We start from the raw sequence: 25,045 nt of genomic DNA on the forward strand, positions 1-25,045 counted from the left end.
GTTCTCTTGGGAGGGGCAGGAGGAAGGCAGTGTAAAATGGCGCAGGAGAAGAGTAGAAGGAGTTTTATTAGTGGCTTTTTAAAAATTAGAATCTTATATCACAACAGGCTCCAGCCGTTTGTCTAAAACACCTTGTCTCTTCACCTTCCAAATCCTAATGGGTCATTGTAAGTCTACCTCAAAGTCTCCAAGTATCTTCCCAAATAACTTTAGTTTACACCATCCAGCTCCTAATGGTCTAAAGTACTCACCATCTAGTCTAGATATTTGGACACTGATTGTGTTTAAACAAACTGCCTCATCCTCTAATATGACAGTATGGTACAGTGTCTGGTAAGCTAGTCTGAGAATTAGGAAGAGCTGGGTTCAAGGTTGTATAACCCTGGACAAGTCACTTGAACTCTCACGGGCACCCCCTCTGCTTGTGTAATTTCTAGAGCGGTGATGGCAAACCTATGACACACATGTCACACGTGTAGCCATTTTCGATGACACACAGCCGCGTACAGAGAAGCATGGGGTCGCATGCTGAGGATGAAACATTTCTGTAGTTTAGTGTAGACACTCTGTGCACTATAGATGACAATTCTACCTATATTAATTTACCTACTTTGGTTTATTAAATACAGCTATATATTACAATTATATATTTTTGCTATTTAAACTATAAATATCATGAAATTATGTTTTTTTCTCTAAGCGATGCACCACCCGAGTTATGCTCGGTTTTTTAGTGAATTTTGACACACCCAGCTCAAAAGGTTGTTCCAGAGTGTGCTCTGCTCACCTTCAGAAGCTTCTCCTGGGTCCTAAGAGCCTGAGGAGTTCTTTGTTCTATCCAGCAGGAAAGAGTCCTCAAAGCAGCGGCCCGTGTTGGAATTTCGGGGTCATAGGCTGACAAGAGGACCTCTTGAAACTGTTCTGGGGTTGCACCTCTGGGGCTCTGGTTTGCAGCAGTGCTCTCGGCCAAGAGGCACTGCTGCCTGGGGCGACTTTCCTGGGCCTCAGGGGGCATGGATGGAGCAGCAGAGGAGCTCTCTGTGTGGCTGGCTTTCTCACACTGGGGTTGCTGGCCTGAGTGGGTCTGGACCACATCAGCCTCAGAACTTCTCCGAGATTTGGAATGAAGCTGTCCCTCCATCTTGTCCCCTCCTGGCTCTTTTTTCTTCATGGTAACCTGGGCAGCTGCACTGACTGCATCAGTGGAGAAGGCACCATGGGTACAGATGGTGATGCGGAGATCAGCAGCGAGTTCTTGAATGACAGGTTCTGGGTATGTACAAGAGACCTCTTCTAAGAGGGGTACCAACTTCTTCAGGACATCAAAGTCATTTGATTTCAACTATAAAGAAAACAAAATCAAACAAACCCAAATCAATACCACTAGAATTAATGGATAGTCCAGTAAAAATGAGACATACTCCCAACACTGATTGGTTGGAATAAAAGAAAAATAGGCCTGGAAAGGGGCTGAGAGAGCCCTTAAATTTAGTTTTCTGTTTCCAGCTTGGTTCTTTACCCAAATCACCTTGTACTGATTGATTGATGATCATTTTTCTTATGACAGAAGGAAAAGGGGAGAATTACAAAACAGTTTGCATTCTCTGAAGAAACTATTCTGTTACCTCACATTCTTCAGTAATCAAACTTGGAGTTCTAAAGGGAAAAGAAAATCATCATCTTTTCTCTGGAAAATAATGGAAAATATGATAAATGGGGCTAAGAGGACAAAAAAGTTGAAAACTTGTAGGTTTGGGGCCTTTTAAATCACCTCACATGTCAAGACTTGCTATGCCCTAGTTATGTACCATTTTGAGGGCAAATTTGTTGCTGTAGAATTTCACTGAAGGTCCTTCTCAGATTTCTTTTGCCAATACCATGAAGTATTAAACTAACATAATATCTGATAAGAGGAAGTGACTGCCCTACCCTATTCGCTTTCTCTCTCTCTATCTCTCTGTCTCTGTCTCTCTCACACACAAACATCTGATGTTATAAATCCAGAAAAATAAAAGGCATAAAAATATGCATGTGTGGGGCAATGTGTGTTCCTCAGGGACAGAAGGATTTTTCTATAATATAAAAGTAGAAATAGCATTCAAAAATAATTTTGTTAGTCTCACCATGCCAAGTTTTGATTTTTGTCTAAGCATTCACTCACACCTTGGTTTCTCCTTAAGCAATTAAAGTGGAAATATTACATCTATCTATACCCTACATTTAGATTTTTAAAATTCTAAACAGCAAAAAAAGAAAGAAAAAAGACCACAGTCCATGCATACAATAGAACTCAAAAAACTGACTGCACGGGAAACTGAATTTCCATTTCATGTCACTTGGTTTTTTTTTAAAGGGTATATAATAAATTCAATGTTACTTTCAAAATTGTACAGCTTGTCTGTGCTTCCTTCTCATCTACCTTCTGTTCACTTATGTGAATTTCTGAAATGTTTCAATGGCCTCTTTTTTTGGAATCACTATTTCTAACTTACCCTTAATCCCCCTCCAATTAAAAACAGAAAAGGGGGGGAGGGGAAGACCACAAAATGAATCTATACAGTAGCCATGTCCAAAAATAGATGTTTCTTTATGTTCCTAGGTCCAGTCATCATCTCTGTGATAGAAGGTGGGTAAATACAGTCACTCTCAGAGACAGAGCTGGTGATTGCATATATGTTTGAAGTCTTTCAAAGTTGTTTTTCTTTATAATATTTGTTGTCCTTGTATAAATTGTGTTACTGGTTTTGCCCACTTCACTATGCTTAGTAGGACACTCTGAAATCAACTCTTTTGTCATTTCTCACAATACAATAATATTTCATGGCATTTAAAATTTTTCCAGACAATCCCCAATTGACAGGTACTCTCTTAGTTTCCAATTCATTTCTTTTATTACATCCTCCCCTTTTAAAACCACCATGTTTATTTTGTTCGAGACTCTTCCCTCATTGGCATTATTCTCCCTCTTGGGAATTTTCATTTCATGTTTTAGGAAATGGTTGATAGGTTCTTTCTATTTTAACTTTGACCTTTGGTTCTAAATGATCTGGGCAGTTTTCATTTATGATTTCTTGGAATATAGTACCAACACCTTTTCTTTGTTCACAGTTTTCAGAAAGTTCAATGATCCTTAAATTCTCTCTCCTTTATTTGTTTTTCCAGGTCAGTTTTTTTTTCTTTAACAGGAAATAACCTTCATTTTCTTCTAGGCCCCCTCCATCTCAATCTTTGATTTTGCTCTAATGTTCCTTGCTATCTCTTTTCTAATTTTCAGTGAGTCTGTTATTTGGATTAGATTTCCCACTTCCTCTCCGGACCTCTATGGTGTCCTAGGATAGAGTATTAGGTACTTCTGGCACCACTGCAATTCTGACGTGAGGGCTGCCAAGCTCATTGGATCATTCCTGCTACTGGTCACTCTTACAGTCCCTGCTGTATCTTTCCAACTGGCTTCTGAAATCTATTTTTCAGAAGAACTTTGCAGGCTATGTCCTTGGTCCTTCTGATACTACACCAGGAGATTGACATAGTGGCACTGGCTTTGCTAGCAGCCCCTCTTCTTCTGCTTAAGGAAATCTGGCTACCTTTTGGCATACATCTCAGGGGGAAGAAGTTACCCATTGCTATTTAAAAAAGAATCTACCCTCTTTCAATATCATACAACTAGATTTTTCACTATATGAAATGATCAAGGGCAATAAATAGAACAAGCCTAGAGGCTTGGAAAAGAATTAAGGTGCTGACTGTTTATCACAAATCATGCTCTAATTCTGGATAGGAATTTGTAACAGAAATGAACTCTAACTGAAAAATGAGAATGCTAAGCCATGAAGTAATGAATCACCAGAGGGCTTGATTTCCACCCATTCTCTTCTAACTATTTCTCTAGCACAGGCCACATATAATCAAATCTTGGAACTTTTCTAACACCCAATGCAGATGGAAGGGGTAGTATGCCAATGGGTGACAGGTCCCCTTTTTATCTGGCTGCTGTTGTTCTTGCATTTTCAAGTGGGAGAAAGGAACAGAGCCATTGCAACCCAGATCGAATACCCATCTGCCCTATATCCTGTTGGGAAGCCTGCATGTTGGGGAAAAGCCTGCATGTTAGGAAAGTTGCATGTTGGGTTTTTTAGAAAATCTTTTCATTCTTAAATCAGTTCAAAATTTTAAAGTTGGAATAAATTGTCTAAAGTTGTTTCCAGCAATAAAGCAACTTAAACGTTAGAAGTATTTGCCTTTATTCTTTATGTTTTTTTCTATCATTAATTATTCTTCTATAGAGATTTAGCTGATCCTTGTTCACCATTCCTATGTTTACTTTCTTATTTATATTGGGACAAGTAATTGATTTTGGTATTTAGTACAATGCCTGGCCTATAATAAGGGCTGTACTTTAGGGAGTTTTAAAATTGTTCTCTAAAATGGTTGGACCAGAGTGACAGATTTTAATAGTTGTCATAGGTACATTTTTTAACATTTAACACTTTATAAGATATATGTTGGGGCAGGTTGGTGGCTCAGTGAATAGATTGCCAGGCTTGGAGATGGAAAGTGCTTGGTGTAAATCTATCCCCAGATACTTTCTAGATGTGTGACCTTGGGCAAGTCATTTACACTCAAATGCCTAGCCTTTACTACTCTTCTGCTTTGGAATATATATTTAGTACCAATTCTAAGACAGAAAGTAAGGGTTAAAAAAAAAAGATTATATTTGTCAGTTTTATATTCAATACTCTGCAAATTCAATACTCAGCACGGTAAAAAAATATAGCTAGGTTATTACAACAGGGCATAACCTCAGGAAAAAGGATGGTACAGAAAGAAAGAAAATGGGTTTTTATAATGAATGGCATTTTGGGAAATAATCTTTAAACCTGTGCCAGACAAGCAAAGACTTGAGCATTGGTGCCTGTTAGGGAGTTGTCAGTTCACAGTCCTGGAAGATAATAAAACAATTGTGCCAAGTACTTAGAGCGATCTGAAACAGATAAAAATCTACTTCAGTGGCCCCTGGAGTCAACATAAGAGTAAACAGAATTAAGACTCCACCAGGAGTTTAGAAAGACAATGAATGAACTAGTGTGCACTTGTTCCAATGAACGAGAAGCTCACAAAAATCAATGAGGTCCCATTGCTCCTTCAGAATTTTTTCTATCAGATGGATAGCCTACATGAATGCTTAGCAAAATTATATTCCTATATAACATGTGACCAGTATTAGATCTAATACTGAGAGACATCATGCCCATGTAAAAGCTGATGTTTCTCAAGGAACTTGTGGGAAATAATAATGATCTGCTACCCTTATAAACTTCACATAGGAATTTGGCACTTTAAGAATATTCCCAACTGTTCTATGATATATATGTGTGTGTGTGTGTGTGTGTGTGTAGCTCAGTTCTGATCAGGTGGTAAAAGGACAAGGTACATATTTACTACAAAGAAGAATAAATCAGTTACTAGTAATCTGTTAAGTGTAACATTTTACAGGAGTGAATAAATGTTCCTAGTCAGGTGACCCTGGGCAAGTCACTTAACTCCAATTGCCTAGCCCTTGCTGCTCTTCTGTCTTAAAATGTTACTAAGGTAGAAGGTTAAGGGTTTAAAAAAAAAAAAGGAGTGAAAGGCAATCACCTTTGGGGGAAAAAACCCACAATAAATAAAATTCTGACCTGAACAGTGAGCATAAGAGCCAGGGAAAATGCTCCGCTCCCCCTAAATCTGTGCACTATTTTAGTAGCCTTTTGGGCAGGAAGCATGGATATCCATTTAGCTAACATTTATATATCACTTCCCACATGCCTCATTGCTGTATGCTTATGAAACCTGGACAGTGTACTAGAGCCATGCCAGGAAATTAAACTGCTCCCATTTGAATTGTTTTAGGAAGATTCTGGAGATCACCTGGCTGGATGAAGGAGCAGACATGGAGGTCCTTTCTGGAGCTGAACTGCCAAGCATTCCTACTCTACCGCAGAGAGCACAATTTGGATGCCAAATACATGGTTTGCCTAAAAGACTATTTTACAGAAAGCTCACACAAGACAAGCACTTGCACGGAGGTCAGAAGTGATACAAGGATATTCAATTTTTCCCTGAAGAACTTTGGTGTCGGCTGTAAGACATGGGAGACACTGGCACAGAACCATCCAGCATGGCGGCCTACATCAAAGAAGGCACTTTGCACTAGGAGCAAAGCAGAATTACAGTGGCTCAAAAGAAATGTGAAATGTGCACATTCAGGGACATTTCCACCTCAACTGTTCACATGGGCTCTCTGTGCCCAACCTGCGATGGAGTCTTCTGAGACGATATTGGTCTGATCGGTCAGCTGGACATCCTGTATGCTGACCCCAACAGAGCGATGTCATTTTGGTCCTCTTTGATGGATAATGGACAAACCATGGGCCAGGCACTGTGCTAAGTGCTTTACAAATACCTCATCTAGTCCTCACAACAATCCTGGGAGGTAGGTACTACTGTTATCTGTATTTTACAGATGAGGAAACTGAGGTAGACAGAGGTTAGGTGGCTCACTCAGAGTTACACAGCTAATAAGTATCTGAGGCTGGATTTGAATTCAGGTCTTCCTGACTCCATGGCCAATGTTCTATCCATTGTGTCACATCAAACAACTATGAGTACTTACTATATGTACATACGCATATATAACGTACAAATATACAGCATCAATGGGACATGATCCCCAGCACTTAGCACAGTGCCTGGTACACAGTAAGTGCTTAATACCTGCTGATTGATGGACTGATCTTAGAGGAAAGGTGCTATCAGTGTGAGGATAGATAAGGTGGGGACTAGGAAAGACCTCTTACAAAAGATGGGGGTCAAGCCGACTGTTGAAGGAAGCCAGGAGGAAAGGTGAGGAGGGAGGGCATTGCTTCTAGGCATGGGTTCAGCCAATGAAAATGCATAGAGTCAGGAGATAGAAAATCTTGTTCCAAAAGTGGCAGGGAAGTCATTGTCGATGAAAGAGGGTAAAGTATAAGAAGAATGGAAAGGTAGGAAGGGGCCCGGGTGAAAGGAGGGGCGCTAAAACATTCCCTGACCTTTTCCCCCATTAATCTGTCAAAGTACATGAAATGCATATAATTAATCATTCTTTTAGAGTCAAGCATGAAAAATCCCTGACTCCATTAATCTATTATGCCATTAAAATCTCAGTTTATCAAATTAGCCCTAGTTACCTCGGTACCAGGAATACAGAATGGGCCACAATTAAGAATATTTATGTGACAAGAAAGCCCAAGAAGGAATAGAGAGAGGGCTGGATCCCTGCAGATGTTCTCCCACGGCAGACACAGTCAGGCACCTGAGGCTCTAGGGACCCAGGGCAGCTGGGAGAAGCAGGTCATCTTTGTGACGACTTAGGAGCCATGGAGACAGAGCCTTGATGTTACAAACCCTCCCCTGGGTGAGATGAAGGAAGGAGCATGAAGAAACTCTGGTCAAGTGGCATCAGACAGGAGCTGCCCAGGAGAAGAGTGCTGGTGGGTGTCACCGTGTGTGCTTTGGGGGTGATCCAGCGAGTTTGGATGGGAGAGACAGTAAGAAGCATCAGCAGGGCTGGCAGGAAGCAGGCCAGCTCAGGGCAGACTGGTAACCCACCTCCTCACTCAGTAAGGACAGAAATAGGAAGCAATGATGAGCTGCCACTAATGAGCTCTGGGCTCAGGCCACTTCTCTGATGAATCAGGCAGTTTCTGTATCCCAGAGACAGCAAATAGACCCAGGGAGAAGTCCAAGTGGGTCTTGATGTGGAGTGAGTAAGCCCTGAGGGGAATCACACTGGGATGGACATCAGAATTGAGGAACATTTGATAGACCCATTAAGAAGGGAAAAAGTAGGAGATTGGGGAACAGAAACAAGGAAGACGTCAGTCACTTTGTACTTTTGCCAAGGAGGAACCCCGACCTTTAGGAAATTAATTGGGAGTTCAAAGTAGTCTACTTAGTAACTACCTTCTCCAAATTCTGATATTCGCCATAATTGAATAAAATTAGAAAGGGAAACTAAAAGCCTCAGATGTAGTCTGTTCCATTAGTCTCCCAATTCCTTAGTCGGGGTCAAGTATAATCTTCTCTACTATATAGATAGCTATATTCCATAAAACAAAATTCAGAATTATGTGGCAATTCTGCACCCCACCCCCCAACCCAACAGGCAGGAAGCAAAGTATTACCCTGGAGAGATACCCTTCAGAGTGTATATCAGCGGTCAAAGAGAATATATATATATATATATATATACATATATATATATATATAATAAAAGTGAGAGCCAAGCCGAGGGAATCCAGCTTCCTGCTGATAAGTTGGGTACCAAAAGGTCACAGCTATAACAGCCAGGAGAAGCTTCAGAACTAGGTGAGGAACTTGTGGCTCAAAGAGATTATATGACTTACAAGGTCATGTAGGTAGGCAAGTGGCAAAGCAGAGATTCAAATTCAAGCCCATTGACCCAATAGCGAGCATTCTTTCCATTGGGGCACGCAAGGTAAAAGACATTTGATTCAGTCAGGTCACTGATGTCTTCTAGCACACTAAGGCTAGCTTACTGAGTCCAAATGATGAGTTTTGCCTTGAGACACCGAATAAAATAGAAATACAACAGAAGGAACTGTAGAGTGTGTGGCCTACTTTTTTCTGTATGCCATCAATTATGAAGATGAAAACAAAAGTGTTCAAATTGGCACATGCAAAATTAACTCCATTTCAACTCAATGGTAAATACACACATACATACGCACACACACACACACTCTCTCTCTCTCTCACAATCCCTCTCTCACCAAAAATATAACAAACAAGGGAAAACATTGGCCCTGTAATTATGTCATTATCTAAATTGTGGATCTACTCCATGGATGACTTTGGGAACTGAAATGGAAGCCCCAAAATTGAACTAAAAGATTAAAAGGGCCCATTCTCCAGGAAAAATGCAAAGCAAAGAATGCTGAGCAGTTGAGAGGAAAGTCTGGCTCCAGTAATCACTCAACAAGCATTTATTAGCTGCTTCCTCTGGGTAGCACTGGGGATACAAGAAAGGCAACAACCGAGTCCCTGTCCTCAAAGCACAAATGGGGGAGACAACACACAGGAACTATGTGCATATATACTATGTGGATACACATAGACATGAATGCAGATATGTGTGTGTGTGTTTGTGTGTGTGTGCACACATATTCCAGTGAAATTCTCTTCTCTTTTCACTCTGTCAATAGACACATGTATTTACTATACATCTAGAGTAAAAATAGAAGAGAATTTCACCGAGAAGGGACCACAAGCAAGAAGTATTAAGGCAGAGCTTTGGCACAAGGTAAGACCTGAGTGGAGCCTGGGAGTCAGAGGTGAAAGGGGTTGGTATACAAGCACATGGACGTCAAGAGGCAGACAACAGAGCATTGTGAGAGATGACCAGGAATGACACCAGTATAATAGAGGGGAAGGGAGGGAAGTAAAGTGTTATGAAGACTGGAAGAGTAAGAAGGGGTCGGGTTGTGAAGGGCTCTCAATGCTAAACAGAGAGATTTATCTTTGATTCTGCAGGTATTTTAAATAGAGAGTCATGGGGAATTTCTTGAGTAGAGGAGGAAAATGGTCAAGCATGCATTTCAGAAAAATCATTCTGGCAGCTGAGTGGAGGATGGCCAAGAGAGAAAAGAAATTGGTGTAATACCTTTTCCCAATAGAATAAAATGTAGGGAAATATTATACAGGTTATCACCAAGGAAATGTATTGTCTCCCTAGCTCTACCTGCTTAATTCTCTTCAAGAACCACTACCCCCCCCCCCAGTACCCCAAGGCAGCTAGGTGGTTCAGTGGACTGAAAGACAGGTCTAAAGACTGGGTCCTGAGTTCAAATGTGGCCTCAGGTATGTGACCTAGCTGTGTGACCCTGGGCAAGTCACCTAACCCCCACTGCCTAGCCCTTACAGCTCTTCTGCCTTGGAAACAATACATAGTATTGACTTTAAGATGGAAGGTATGGGTTGAAAAAAAAAATCCACCACTCTCCCTGGATCCCACTGCTCCTTTTTTCATCTCCTCCTGCTAAAAGTGGTTCTTTCCTCTCTAATTTCATATATCCCTATTTGAGCTTGGCTATGGTATTTATCACATTCTAACTAGAATTATGATTATCTGTGTGTATGTTTTATTCTCTTTTCAGCTGCCTTGCTACCATCTCCTAAAGACCAACAAAGTTTACCATCTGCCCTGCTGATATGTCCCCCCATACCCACAGTCTTTGTCATCTGCCCTGCCAATAAACCCTAAGGATCCCCAGGCTTTCCTGTCTGCCCCCAAAGGACCACTCGGTAGTTGATCTTCCTATATGTACTGTCTCCCCCGCAATGAGAATGTAATCTCCTCTAGAGCAGAGACTATCATTTTTGTACTTGTATGCTTTCCATTCATTCATTTCCTTAATGAATTATAAATGCTTCGAGGGCAGAAATGACATAATTTTTCATCTCTGAATCTCTAGTGCCTAGTAGGGTCCACTGCATATAGAAGGTGCTTAAATGGATGCTTACTGAACCAAACTAAAGCAAATCTTAATAGTTCGAGAATCAGAATCTTCAAAAATGAATATTATTGCACTGACTGAGAACTCTAGGCTGATTGCTGAGTTTATTCCAGGAGAATCTGATTACAAGTCAGATTTAAGATTCCTTGCATTAAAATGTCTCTGCATAGCAGTTTCCTATGCTAATACACATATGCAATTAACTGATCAATCACATGTCTAGGCATCTTAAAGGCACACTCATCCTTGAACGTGGCTGGAAACAAAGCCTGAGCAGCTACATTACATTGAATGTGAAAATAGCACCAGTGCTCAGCTGGGAAAGTCTGTATCTCTGCCTGAAGTTGTCTCTGAACAGCAATGAAAGGAACAGGAGCTGGGTTCTAGATGGCCTCCAGAGCAAATGCCATTAAGCCTGTACATACATTGAAGCAGAACATCACTTCCAAAACAGTTTGTGTTTAAGTGTGAAAATTGGGCAAAACAAAAGCAAAATAATTCCTATCTATAGAGTTATTTAGAGTTTACAAAGTACTTTCCTAAAAAAATACCTGTCGGATCTTTGGAAAAGGGTGGAGTTCCTGACCAAATAAAAGACAACAGGGAGGTAAATGGGTCATTTTGACTACATTAAATTAAAGAGTTTTTATATAAACAAAACCAATACAACCAAAATTAGAAGGAAAGCAAGAAACTGGGGGGAGGGGGGTGGAATTTTTACAATGAATTTCTCTAAGTTCTCATTTCTCAAATGTATATGATTTGCATGAATGTACATGTATCACCTATAGTAGTAAACTGCTTGCCTTCTCAATGGAGGAGGAAGACAGAAGTTATAACTTGAAATTTTAAAAAATACATGCTAAAAATTGTTTTAAAATGTAAATTGGAAAAAATTTAAGAACATCATTTTTCAAATATATTAGGGTAGTGATGGGCAAACTACGACCCACGGGCCAGATGTGGGCCCCTTGAAATGTTCTATCCAGGGGCGGGACATCATTCCTAATCTGATGAATACAATAAGTAGGATACAATATAATGAAACTTTGAAAGAGTTGCCTTAGAAACAGACTGACAGCTGAGCATTTCCTTTCCTTTGGCCCTCTCTTTAAAAAGTTTGCCCAGGCAGCTGGGTAGCTCAGTGAATTGAGAACCAGGCCTAGAGACAGGAGATCCTAGGTTCAAATCTGGCCTCTGACACTTCCCAGCTGTGTGACCCTGGGCAAGTCACTTGACACCCATTGCCTACCTTTACCACTCTTCTGCCTTGGAGCCAATACAAAGTATTGACTCCAAGACAGAAGGTAAGGGTTTAAAAAAAAAAAAGTTTGTCCATCACTGTATTAGGGGATTTAGAAAAATAAGAGCCATTCCCCAATTGATAAAACAAGAAGTTTTCAGAAGAAAAAATCAAAATGATCAATGGTCATATGAAAAAAATGGTCTAAATCACTAAAAAATAACAAAATGCAAATTAGAACAATTCTGAGGTACTATCTCCCACCCATCAGATTGACTGAATAGGACTGAAAAGAAAAATGACAAATGCTGGAGGGGATATGGGAAAGCAGAGATTCTAATGACCTTTTGGTGGAGTTGTAAACTGATCCAAACCATTTTGGAGAACAATTTGAAGCTACATCTAAAAGGATATAAAACTCTGCTTCTGATCTAGCAATACTACTACTAAGTCTGTACACCAAAGAGTTAAGTGTACAAAAATATTTATAGCAGCTCTTTTTGTGGTGGCAAAGAATTGGAAATTGAGGGGATGTTCATCACAGGGAATGGTGACTGATCGAATACTATTATGCTATAAGAAATGATGGGGGGGGGGGTCAGAAAAATCTGGGTAGACTTAAATGAACAGATGCCAAATGAAGCAAGCAGAACTAGGAAAACTTACACAGTAATAGCAATACTATAACAATGAACAATTGTAAAAGACTTAGCTTGCTCTAGTCAATGCGAGGATCTAAGACAATTTCAAAGGATCCAAGATGAACAATGCTATAACCCCCAAAGAGAAAGCAGATGAAGTCCGACTGTAGATTGAAGTGTATGTTTTTCATTTCTTTATTTTTCTTGCTTTCTCAACCCTATAACATGGCTAAAATGTAAGTATGTTTTGCATGATTTCATATGTATAATATTTCTTGCCTTCTCAATAGGGAGTGGAGGGGTAGAAGGGATAAAAAGTTTGGAACTGAAGATAAAAATTAAAAAACAAAACAAAAAACAAAAGTGCTTTCCTCACAACAACTCTGGGAAGTAAAGAGTACAGGTATTATTGTTATTCCCATTTCAGGGACAGAAATGGGTCTTGGCTCTATATTTTTGCTGGCATAGAGAACTCCTAGATTGGGAAATTTCCTCTACTGAGTCACAAAGACAGATATGAAAGAAGTAGAACCTTAGCCCAAATCTTCATGATTTATCTATAATGCCAAGCTATCTTTTAACAGCTAAGCAAACTGAGGCTGAAAGAGTAAGTGACCGGTATAAGGATGATATTAGAAAATAAGTATTGTTTTATGAGTTTAGAGATAAGAAGTGGAGAAGCTGCTGGAGGAAGAATCGGAGTTTCAAATAGAGCTGAGAGTGTTAATTTCAGCTGTTGGCAGTTATAATTGTTATTTCTATGACAGTTACATGCTCTGGGTGTGGCATCCTAGAAGTGGGCTTCTGGCAGTTGACAGAGCCACACGCAGGTTTCTTTTCTCTCTCAGGGCTGGAGAAGGTAACATCTTTGCCTCTATCTTTGTCTGAGTGAAAGACTTGAAGGAGGGGAGTATTGTTTTTTTTTTTCAATTTGGGAAATACTATTCATTTATCTGTTACTGTTTATAGATTGGTTAAACTCTGAAAAGATCAAACAAAACCTGGTCTTTGGTTTGGACTCTGAGTCTGTTAAGGCTCAGAGTCTTAACTTAATTCTTGTGGCAACTCAACCAGCTAGCCTTGGTTATCTTTATAACTTAAAGGCGAAGTTAAGAGTTATAGTAGTTAGGTTTATTTAGAATAGTATAAATTTGGTTAGTTAGATCAGGGAGGACTAGTGTAGCCTGTGAACCATAGGAAAAGGGGAGTTTATTTGGGTGGAGTTAGAATTAGAAATCCTTTTTCCCTTATATATTTAAATAAACAGTTTATTTTTAATAAGTAATAGTCTCTTTAGCGTTTCTTACACCTTGCACTGCTCACCCAATAATTATTTTTACACTGGACCATAGGTGAAAAGTATCTTACCTTGGAATGAACCCTCCCAAACGCCACCCCTCTCCCCCTGTCTCTTGATTTCAAGTTATTCTACTTTCTCACATTCTTTTTCAGGTGACAGTCTGAGATCAAATGAAGTCTCCAAGAAATAGGATGGATTTCCTACCCCTTTAGCTTGTAGGAAATTCTTTTAAGGGTTGGGATGTTCACCCAAGATACAAATCCATTCCCATTCCTGGTAAGGGTAGAGAAATAAGTCATACTATTCCTCCCTCCCATTATGCCTCCAAATAACTTATCCTAATTTATACAACTTACCTGAACAGCCCCTCCCAAAATGGCAGCCACCAGTCCCATTGACATACTCAAAGTCTGTGCTTCCACAGAACTCTCTGCCTCTTGGGTTAAGCTGACACATGCTCTCTTCAGTGTTGCTGCTACAAATTCTACCACCTGCCACAGAAAAGAAATTGAGAATCAGTGGCCAGTAAAAAAAGAAAAATTCCTGAAACTCTTAAGTTAAAAAAAAGGCAGATACAACCTACTAATGCTATTAAGCAAAAAGATATTATGTAAAAAACAATTAAGAACAATTGAGACAATGGACTATCAAGTGGAAGCATGTAAGGGGTCAGGTCAACAAGCATTTTTAAAGCAATTATTCCATGCCAGGAACTCTGTAACTAGAGTGTGGTCTGCTGTTAAAGTATTAACAAGAGTTATTACAAAATGACTCTGGTTCAGGCCTTTCTTGCAAAATATGAGGGTATATACGAGCTATATTTTATTTTTATGTAACACTAAACTTTATCATATTTAACATATTGAACAGTCATTCATTTCATTTGCTGCCTAGCCAATTTTACCAAGAAATTTAAACTAAAAGATGAAATCATCTCTGTCATCTCAAGGTAGGTTAGACACCATAAACCTTATTATCAAAACCCCTTTAAAGTTTATCTGGACCTGTACTTCCTCAAAATTTCAAGATAAAGGTACAATTCTGATCAGCGAATGTAGACATAAATTTATGTGTGCCCTGGAGCCCTTGAGGTATGAGACAAAAGATTAATACTTTTAAAACAAAAGCAATAAAAAAATCATAGACCAATGTTCAATAAACCCAAGAACATTAATCACTGGAGGCAAGACTGGCTCAGGCTATTTTGTTATTTTCTCTACCTCCAAAAAGATGAAGAAACTTCACAGTTTGTTAATATGGAAGTGGAATTGTGGAGAATGGCCAGCTCAAAGTTGTGATTATCTCTTTGTGTAGTTGAGATGGAACAGAGGAGTAGGTCATAGGAAATGAGGAGACTGTGAAATTAGGAAGTAGGCATAATTGGGGGACCATTATTACATATGTCAAAGTCCCCTATTATGAGGGCAGGATTAGGAGAGAAGAGAAATGTGATGAACCAAAACACAAAATTCATTGACTAGAGAAAGAGAATATTCTAGTGGTGGATAAATAATGGCTTCCATGATATGGACTGGGTAATAAAGGTGGATAGTATGAATCTCAAGGAAGGAGATGATACTGAATGATGAGGGAGAGTCTAGAAGGGACATTAGGGAGCAAGAGATATGCTCATCTCCCATGATAACCAGTGAAAACATGTTGAGGGATGCTATGTTATCAGGGGAGTCAGGTCTCAGTGAATACCAGAACATGGAAAAAGTGAGAAAGAAAGAGGTTTAAAAGAAAATTTTATTATTATGGAGTAGACATGCCAAAAGGCACATGGGAAAAAATAGCCAGATATGAAGTGGACACGGGTTTGGGGAGGGGAGAGGTGAATGGAAGAAAGAGACAGTTGGAGAGAAGGAACAAGATTAGTGCTTCCATAGGCAGAGGCTTAGAGATACTGGAATGAGGAAAGTATGAGTTAGTTGGATATGCTAGCCTTTGGGAGCGAGTCCAGGAAGAATATCAGTCTCTAATAGAGGTCCCCTGTGATTAGACTTGTTTGAGGTCTTTCCTGAAAGCCTGACTCAGTAGCAGGTGGTGATTTTTAATACTGTGAAGCCCTAGGAGTCCCACCTCATGGCAGGAAGGGCATGAGTATCCGATGGAGAAGAGTAGGAAGGTGATGATGATGCTTTGAATGAATTAGAGAAATCCATAAGTGATATAACATGGAAGGAGTTTTGTCCTTGGAAAGGGAGAAAGCCCCCCTTTGTATCATCCTATTGCTACTACTCTTTTATAGAGTTCAGGATGAATGCATAGGCTCAGGTTATAACAGGGTTAAGCTGTTTCCATTTCCAGAAGCATATACTCTGAGACAAAGATCTTCATTCTGGGTAATAACATCTCTAGAGAGTTCATGTCAATGTAATAGGGAAGAAAATCACCTGTGGGGGAATTAGTTAATTCAGAGGATGTGTGTCTGGAGAAGAAACCATCAATATTATTCCCTTTAGAGAGGCAAAAGGTGTAAGAGTTGGAAGGTGGCTACAAATTTCCCAGCAAGAAACATGATAAAATACTGCTTATCGAAGTAGACAGATAATATTGGGGTCTTGATAGGAACCTGGGATTCTGAAATTTTCCAGCAACAACCCTGGTCTTACACACAGGACTATATGGTTTATTCCAGTCAATGGAGGGTAGCCCATTGCTTAAAGAGCCTCCAAGGTCACCATTGAAGCTGATACCTCCCTGAACAAGAATGCCCTCTGTTACAGGCCCTAAAGGGGTCACCCTTGTAGGACACATGCAATTATAAGGACATGTTTCCAGAACTCAAGTCAAAATAAGCCTCTTGTAATTTCTACCAATTATTCCTTGTTTTCCCTTCTAGAACCAAGCAGAAAAAGCAAGTTTTCTTTCACTTGGGAGCCCTTCAAATATTTGCCAACAGACCTTAAGTGCTTCCCCTTTCCAGCTCCTTCCACCCCACGCAGATGGTGGGGTTCTAAACCTTGTCACCACCCTGTAGATCCTCCATTTGATCCTTTCCAGATTATCTATTCTTCCTAAAACATGGACTGCAGGACTGGATACAACACAGAAAACTTCCCCTACCCTGCAACCTTTGCCTCTCTCAATGCAGCCTGAGACTAAAATAGCTTTCTATTAAGGTATTCTCACATTTTGGCTAGTATTACTGTACTTCTGTTATTACTAAGATAATGCTAAGTATTATAGATTCATTTTATTTTAGTATTATATATTCATACTAGAGATCTAATACCAGTTTCTAGACCTTTCAACCACTAAATAAAGTATCAAATAGTCTACCTTCACCTTACCCACTGAATACCTCCTCTCTTCAGAGAAAATAACTTTACTACCTGTGCTACCAGAATTTTCTGGGTTCTACAAATATATACTTAGATTGGTAAACTTTTTTTTCTTAAACCCTCACCTTCTGTCTTAGAATCAATAATGTGTGTTAGTTCTGAGGTAAAAAAGTGGCAAGGGCTAGGCAATAGGGGTTAAGTGACAGTTAGGAAGTAACTGAGGCCAGGTTTGAACACAAGACTTCCTCTCTCTAGGCCTGGTTCTCAATCCACTGAGCACCCAGCTTCCCCCAGTTGGTAAACTTTTTATACAGGCTTACAAAGTAGCACAGTGCCCAAACATTTCTTTGGAACACTTTCAAATGTCATAGGATAGAGTGGACGTAATGTGAGGAAGAAAAGTCATTTTGAAACCTAAAATACTCTTATTTTTGTCATTATTGATAAAGAGAAATCAGATTCTTAAACTACACTTAGGAACCAAAACAATAATTCACACTTACATGTTATTTTGTGGTTTTATTCAACATTCCTAACAACAACCCTGTGCCTTGGTTGGTGCCAGGATTATTCACTCCTTTTAGAGAAGAAATGACTGGCTGCCAGTTTCATAGAGGGAAAGCTTGTCTGACTTCCCCACCCCCATTCAGTGCACTTTTCATTACAAAACAGGCCAACAGGCATCAGCTTAACATCCAGGGTCCAGGTCCAACTCACCTGGGTGACGCTGGTGAAAATAGTCTCGGACATTCTCTCACACAGGACGGCTACCACTTGCAAGAGAAGCAGCTTGTTCTCTTGCTCTTCAATAAGGAAACTTTGGTCTTCCAGGGCCAAAAGGCTTGTGTGGGAGATGGGGCTGGGGGGGATCTTGACTTTCTTTTCCACCGCTACCTGTGTCAGCTCCTGCAAGAGCAGATCAAAAAGACAAAGTGACAGAAAATGCCTACAGAAACAAGGGTTCAGAGCCATTAAACCTAATCTGCAATGGAGAGTCACATAATTATGCCAATAGCCCTAGGACTACATCACCTGCTCAATATATCAATATTGTATAATCTATCATTTAGCCTTCCTGGGACTCCCTGAAGGATATTTGTTAAAATGCTCCCTCAGCCTCTGGCCAGGTTCTAAGAAATACCACGTTGACTTGTGGACCTCTGAGACCAAAACAAAAAACCTTAGGGCCTTCATGCCCACCATTAGGAACTGATTCCTTCTTCCAGAACCACTTATCAAAATGCAAACCCCTCTGGAAGGAGTAAAACCTTAGATTTCAGGGCAGCTAAGGCCCCGTCTAGATTAAATGACTGAGAACAAAATCTCTAGAATGAAATAAAACACACAGCTGGCTAGATGCAGAAGCCAAGGTGCTAGGAAGGCTGTGCCACACACAAGGGAGGGAGCCCCTGGGCAATGAAGCAATGTCACCATCCCCAGAGGCCTTTCATTCTCTCACTCCATGGAGGCCTTTCCAGGGAACACTGCTTCCTCCTTCCAGAGGAAAGGCAGAAGGGAGAGCAGGAAGAAAGCTAGTAAGGATCCCAGAGCTCTGGGTTATCAGTGTAAGCCCCAAGTAAAATCTCAGGGCACAAGCAGGCAGCTGAGAGAAAGGAAAGGGAGGGGGAGCCCTCGTCCTCCTCTCAGGAGCAGGAATGGCAAAGGTTCTCCGTGGATCCAAGACAGGCTAAGCTTCTATAGCTCCTCTCTGAATCCCTGACAAAACGACAGTGAGAAGGCACAAGAATGACTCTACGGCTATAAAACCTCCTATTAACTTCAGAAAGGCCCTTCTATCAACCAAGAGCAGGAATTAGTCTTGTCACCGTCTAAGGGCCAGTTTCATATCTAAAAGTAGAGCAAAGACAACCTTGGAGAGTGGCAGAGTTAGAGATGAGATATATGTGGTTGAAGAAAAAATCATCCTCCTTCCTTCCTAAATAAAGGGTTGCCAACAAACCCCCTTTGCCACTCCCTGACAGCCACTCTGGTACTGGTGCATGGAAGCCATAATTATGGGCACCTCCACGGGATGACATGGGCTCCCACCTCCTTGAAATTTCAAGACTTGCCCAAGACCCTGATGCTTGTGAACTGTATGTAACTCTTACCTCTAAACAGCAGACAAAGAAGTCCCCGGCCAGGCCACACTCTTGCCTCTGGGACAGCAGGTCCACTAGAAATTCCACCTGGCCCTGCTCCGAGGCTACTTTCTGATATAAAACTTCGTCCTCATCACTGCAATGCAAGACAACATTTACTCTAGCAGGATCATCTATAGGCTCATCTATCATCTTTAAAATTTTTTTTCTCTTTTATTACTAGGAACTTGACAAGCATTAACAAACATGAACATTTCCATATTAAAGGAACAGAAAAAAAAGAACTACACATGAAGTGACACTTTGTTTCTAGATAGAATATTATCCAAAATTATTCCAAATTGGGGGGGAAATTTCAATAACCTTTTGAACTATACATGTAATTATTATTTCTCATGGTGGAAATTTAAGATATTAATTTTCAGGATCCAGGCTACAGCCCAGTAAACATAATCATTTACTAATTTCTCTCACACTCTCTCTTTAATACATATACACTAAAGAAATACACATCTATTAATAGCTAGCATTTATAATACTGTTTTAATAAGCCCTTTCTCTCTCTATAAATTTGTTTATTTATATGTACAATCACATGGGTACACACATATATATGTACATGCATATAATATAAACTCCCATTTGATCCTTGTAAAAACCCTGTGAGGTAGTGCTATTATTATGCCCATTATAAGTTTAGGAAACTGAGGCAGATAGAGGTTAAGTGACTTGTCCAAAGTCACATAGCTATTAAGTGCATGAGGCTGGATTTGTGCTAAGTTCTTGATTCTAGTCCACTATACCACCCAAACTCAAAAAATTAATTTGGTGAACCTATCTACTTAATCCCCTTCTCTACAGTCCCCTACTCTTTCATTCCTAGGAGAAATGGGTTGGAATTGCTTCCTATAAGAGTCTGAAACAAATAAAAGTGAAGCAGAGACAGAAGCCAAAGTGGGGGTGCTGATGGAAGAGGACTGGAGGCAGATAGAAAAAAGCATTGTTCTCTCCAGCACAACAAGGAACCTTTAATTTTTCTTGACTCTAACTCTACTCCTCTCCCCTGCTGTCTGCCCAGTCTTGGCTTCGATAGGAACTAGAAGTACATCAGATAGCAGAGGAGACACAGCTGGAGAGCTTGGCCAATGAAAGAAGATGAAAGGGGATTCTGAGAGGGCACCTCCTGCTCCTCTATCTTTTACCACTGCCTCTGACCTCCTCTGTTTGCCAGATCCGGAATCCTTTCCAGGCTTCCTGGGCCCATGCATCAGAAGCACACCTCCCAAGGGGAGTCCAAGGGTATCAGGGTGGGAGCCAAGCAGGTGTGTGGCTCCCCCAATTCCCTAACTTCTCAGCTTCCAAGGAGTTGCCCCCCTTGGTTCTCCTCATGAGACAATGGTGTACTTCAAACAGGAACAGAAAAGGGTCTCCTTGTGAAAGCCCACACTTATCCTGCACTCTAGCTGAGAGGAGGTCAGTGGTGACTGGACAGAGGCAGTCCATTGTTCCAGGACTTGCCAGGGAAGGAGGTAGTAGTTGAGAAGAGGTGGGAATTTCTTCCTGAGCTGTGGCCTAAAAGCCTCCAGGTCCAGAGGGTGGGCATCAGACTCATTGCTTTGACCTTCATTTCTTTATCAATATTGGCATTTCAAAGTGTGGTGGTCTACTTCTACAACCTCTCTAAAATCCATTTGCCTTAAAGGGTAATGATACTTTTAAAGTCTAGTAATATGAAAAGATCAGTTGAGTTTAGGAAGTGAATATGAAATCCTAATAAAAGGATAGGAAAGGATAGCTAGGTTAGCACAGTGGATAGAGCACCAAGCCTGGGGTTAGGAGGACCTGAGTTCAAACCCAGTCTCAGATACGTCCTAGCTGGGTGACCATGGGCAAGTCACTTTACCCCATTTGTCCAGCCCTTGTCACTTTTCCGTTTTAGAAACTGATACTAAGACAGAAGGTAAAGATTTTTTTAAATGATAGGAAAAAAGGAAGGAGGAAGGAGGTTACTACCATTCAGTAGAATTCGGCTGGAGTCTTGAGAATAGCACAATGATTTCTGTCCCAAGTCCCTACAACCTCTCCATGAGGGAGTAAGATAATGGTGAGGAGGATTCTTGCAAAGAGACTTTATTTATTATTCTGAATAGTGTGGGAATGTTATTAGAAGTAGAAAGAAGGTAAATCTAGGTAGAGTGATAGTTTGTAGGATCTTTTTCACAGCTAGAATATTTTAAGTGATTGTGCTTATTATTGATGATTTTACTAATAATTGAGTAGAGAACAACTTTCATACTTAATGCTAGGAATTTGAGAATTCTAGATAGATATGAGTCACTGTATAGGAAAGGTGGTTTCACCAAGTTCATTAAATAAATAATAGCAAGAATTAATATTGGGGCAGCTGGGTAGCTCAGTGGATTGAGAGTCAGGTCTAGAGACTGGAGGTTCAAATCCGGCCTCAGACACTTCCCAGCTGTGTGACCCTGGGCAAGTCACTTGACCCCCATTGCCCGCCCTTACCACTCTTTCACCTATGAACCAATACCCAGAAGTTAAGGGTTTAAAAAAAAAAAGAATTAATATTTACATATAGCTTTCAGTATGAAAAGTGTTTTTTAAATAAACAAGATTGACAGCTAGATGGCTCAGTGGATGGAGCGCTATGCCTAGAATTAGGAGGAGTTGGGTTAAAATCTAGCTTCAGACTCTTCTTAGCTGTGTGATCCTGGACAAGTTACTTAACCCCATTTGCCCTTCCTGTCTCAGAGCTATAGTAAAGGACAGAAAGTAAAGATTTAAAAAACAAAAAACAAACAAATAAATAATAGTGAGTTAAAACACATATATAGTTTTAATTTATGAAATGTGTTTTATACATATTATCTCATTTGATCTGCACAATAGCCTTGGGAGAGAGGTGCTGATTATTAGTCTCATTTTGCAGATGAGAAAATTGAGCCCTAAAAAGGTTGCCCAGGTCACTCAACAACTAAGCATCTAAGACAAGATTAAACTCAAGTTTTTCTTATTCTAATTCCAACAATCTATCACTTAGCTTGGACAAACTGGAATGGGGTTTTGAGCTTCACTGTCTGAAAGATATGATTACAATTTATAGTAATTAATGAGGAAATACCCACCATACTCTTAGGTTAGCTTAGAATTTATGATGATAAGATTAAATATAGGAAAGAATAAGAGAATGAAGCTGAGGAGTGAACTACAAATTAGGACTATGCTGTGTAATTCAATTACACATAGAACCTGTCTTCTTTACCCTGTTACATATGAGAGCAACTCTTTCCAAACTTGCTACAGGAGATAATATTTTAAGCTATTTTTCTGATTCAGCAATATCACATCTCCCAACAAACATCTCTAATCCTCTGAGAAGACACCAAGAATGAGTAATCTGGGTATTTAGCTTTTGAATTAGTTGGTTTTTCAGCCCACAGTCCTTTGGATTATTCATATTTTCCCCAATGTAATTTATTTTAAAAAAAGATAGGAATGTATTTATATCACTTCCAAATGTCTATATATTATTCTCATTATTTACATCTAAATACAATATTACTTTTTAAAAAGCATGATATAGTCATTGACCCAGCTAACATATTAATGGACATATATTCTAAACCATCAAAGTCAGAAAAAGAGGCATTTGTACAAAAATATTTGTAGCAGGATATTTTTTTGCAGCAAAAAACTGGTAACAAAGTGGGTGTCCATCAGTTGAAAAGTGGCTGAACAAATTATGGCATATGAACATTAATGGCTCGTAAAAAACAGTAAGTATGAGGAATACAGATAAACTGATAAAGAACTAAGTAAGCAGAACTAAGGAAAGGAGCCACACAATAATGACTGCAATAATATAAAAGAAAACAACACTTAAAAACATGAGAACGCTGCTCAATGCAATAACCAACTTTGCCATCAAAGAACTGGTGATGGAGTAGCCTTCTCTCTACTCAGGAGAAAGATTATGGGCTAAAGGTTCAGAATAGGTTTCTATGGAAGGGTGGATATCATTAAGAAGTAACAGAATTGCAAAAAATAAATTTAATACATATTTATTTAAAAGAAGAGGGCATGATAATAAGTAGTTAAGAAATGTTGCTTTATTTTTAATATCTGGTTGCTGAAGTCTACTAATTAGCTTATATGTAGTTCCAAAAATAAAACAGTCCCCCAAAATTAGTACTGTCCTTCTCTTTGATTTCTCTAAATAAAGTTTTTACTTATAAATTCTTTATTATCAAATTGGTGCTGTAAATCTAACTATTACATACTTCTTGCCTTCTGCTATCCCATTAAGATACCTGAATTATGCCCTAGCGGAGTTTGCATTAGTGACAGAAATAGCAGCATTCTTCATAAATGGTAAGAAAAAAAAAACAAAACCTCACATATCCCTCTAGTGGTAAAAGAGGAATTTATTTCCTCAATAGCTGCTCATTAAATTCTAACCCTTTCGGCAAGGAAATCCACTCACACCAATCAGTACTAATAGAACCCTATGACCGCTTGGTGATTTCAACATTTCTTCTTAAGAAACTGTATCTAAGACTCTCCTATATCAAATCCAGTAGGATGTCCAGGTAAAATGGTTCAAAGAACTGTTGATAACAAATATAAGAAGTATTTCACTTTAAGTATTTCAGTATGTATACATATTTCAATCACAAAACCTGATGATGTTCATCAAAAATTAGCCAATTACAGAACTGGGCCTCTGCTCAATGATTTATTTGTTTAAAACTAAAATGGTGTTTCAAAATGTCACAAGATTAACCTTGGGAACTTCTCCTTCTGGGAGCTAAAATGGCAGAGTATGGAACGAATGCTCTGAGTTCATTCGCACAACCACAAAAAAGTCTCAAATTAACCTTGGGAATAAGGACACGAGCACAATGTTTCATTCAACAAATGCCAATATGTTGTGATAAAGGACCCTAAGAGCATAGGAGCTATTGTTGAACATATTTACTACATAATTTCTAATCTGGAAGTGCCTATTTTAAGGTGGCCAGCCTTATACATGTCATGTGGATGTTCTAAAATTTAAAACACACACACACACACACACACACACACACACACACACACACACACACACAGAGTTGGGTGATCACCACAAAACAGGCTGAGCACAGGACCACAGCTCCAAATCACTAGGTGAATGCCAGGCAAGGCTGACTCTCATAATATTCTCCTCTGAACTCAAAAATAGAACAAATGAAGACTGTCAGACAAAAACCCAGTTCACTTCAAGAATAGTCTAACTCTGCACATACTTTAATCATCTTCAAGGAGAAAGATTTGGTTTCCTGTAGTGTTGAGGTCAGATAGAAGTCTGCCCTTTCTTTTAATCCACTAGTGTGAAGAGTATGGGAGAGGTGAGTTTGCCTCTATGCAGAACTACAAGGTTCTGGTAACCTGGGCCTCCAGTTCCTTGGCTCTTAGAAACAAATCCTCCCCAGGCTTTCTTAAAGCTAACAATTTCAGACACTAAATAATAAAGACAACAACAATTTAGAGAATGTTCAAGGTTTCCTTTCTATGGGCTCCCCTTAGTGGTTAAGCCAAAGAATGGGTTAAATTAAGTTTTCTGAATAGAGGAAGGGAGAAGGATGAACTCACCTAGTAGTTTCTTTGATGGTTACCATTGTACTGCCTTGACTGGCAGCTCTGAATTCACACAGCGGATGGAGAGACGGCATCGACTTATCCAGACCTGCCAATCCTTTCAGAGCAGCCAGAGCTGCCTTTCTCTCTAGCTTCTCCAGCATCCACAACAAGATCTCTTGGCAGAAAGACCTGGCAGGAATAACAGTTTTGCATGAGTCTGCCTTCTTACACTGTACTGAGACATAAGCTAATGTAGCCGAAGACTATCAGACCTACTGG

General features: G+C 39.7%; 1 protein-coding gene across 1 annotated transcript in view; it reads right to left on the minus strand.

Moving 5' to 3' along the window:
* TANGO6 (transport and golgi organization 6 homolog) overlaps window positions 1-25,045 on the minus strand; it is a 214,771-nt gene that overhangs the window by 134,300 nt on the left and 55,426 nt on the right. The window contains exons 9-13 of the mRNA XM_044663151.1: window positions 24,779-24,955; window positions 19,139-19,265; window positions 17,745-17,933; window positions 14,097-14,231; window positions 788-1,342 (exon numbers count right to left, since the gene is read on the minus strand). Of these exons, the coding sequence (XP_044519086.1) occupies window positions 788-1,342; window positions 14,097-14,231; window positions 17,745-17,933; window positions 19,139-19,265; window positions 24,779-24,955 (1,183 nt within the window). The remainder of the gene's footprint in view (window positions 1-787; window positions 1,343-14,096; window positions 14,232-17,744; window positions 17,934-19,138; window positions 19,266-24,778; window positions 24,956-25,045) is intronic.

The sequence above is a fragment of the Gracilinanus agilis genome, chromosome 2 (assembly GCF_016433145.1).
Source record: "Gracilinanus agilis isolate LMUSP501 chromosome 2, AgileGrace, whole genome shotgun sequence".
Lineage (NCBI taxonomy): Eukaryota > Metazoa > Chordata > Mammalia > Didelphimorphia > Didelphidae > Gracilinanus > Gracilinanus agilis.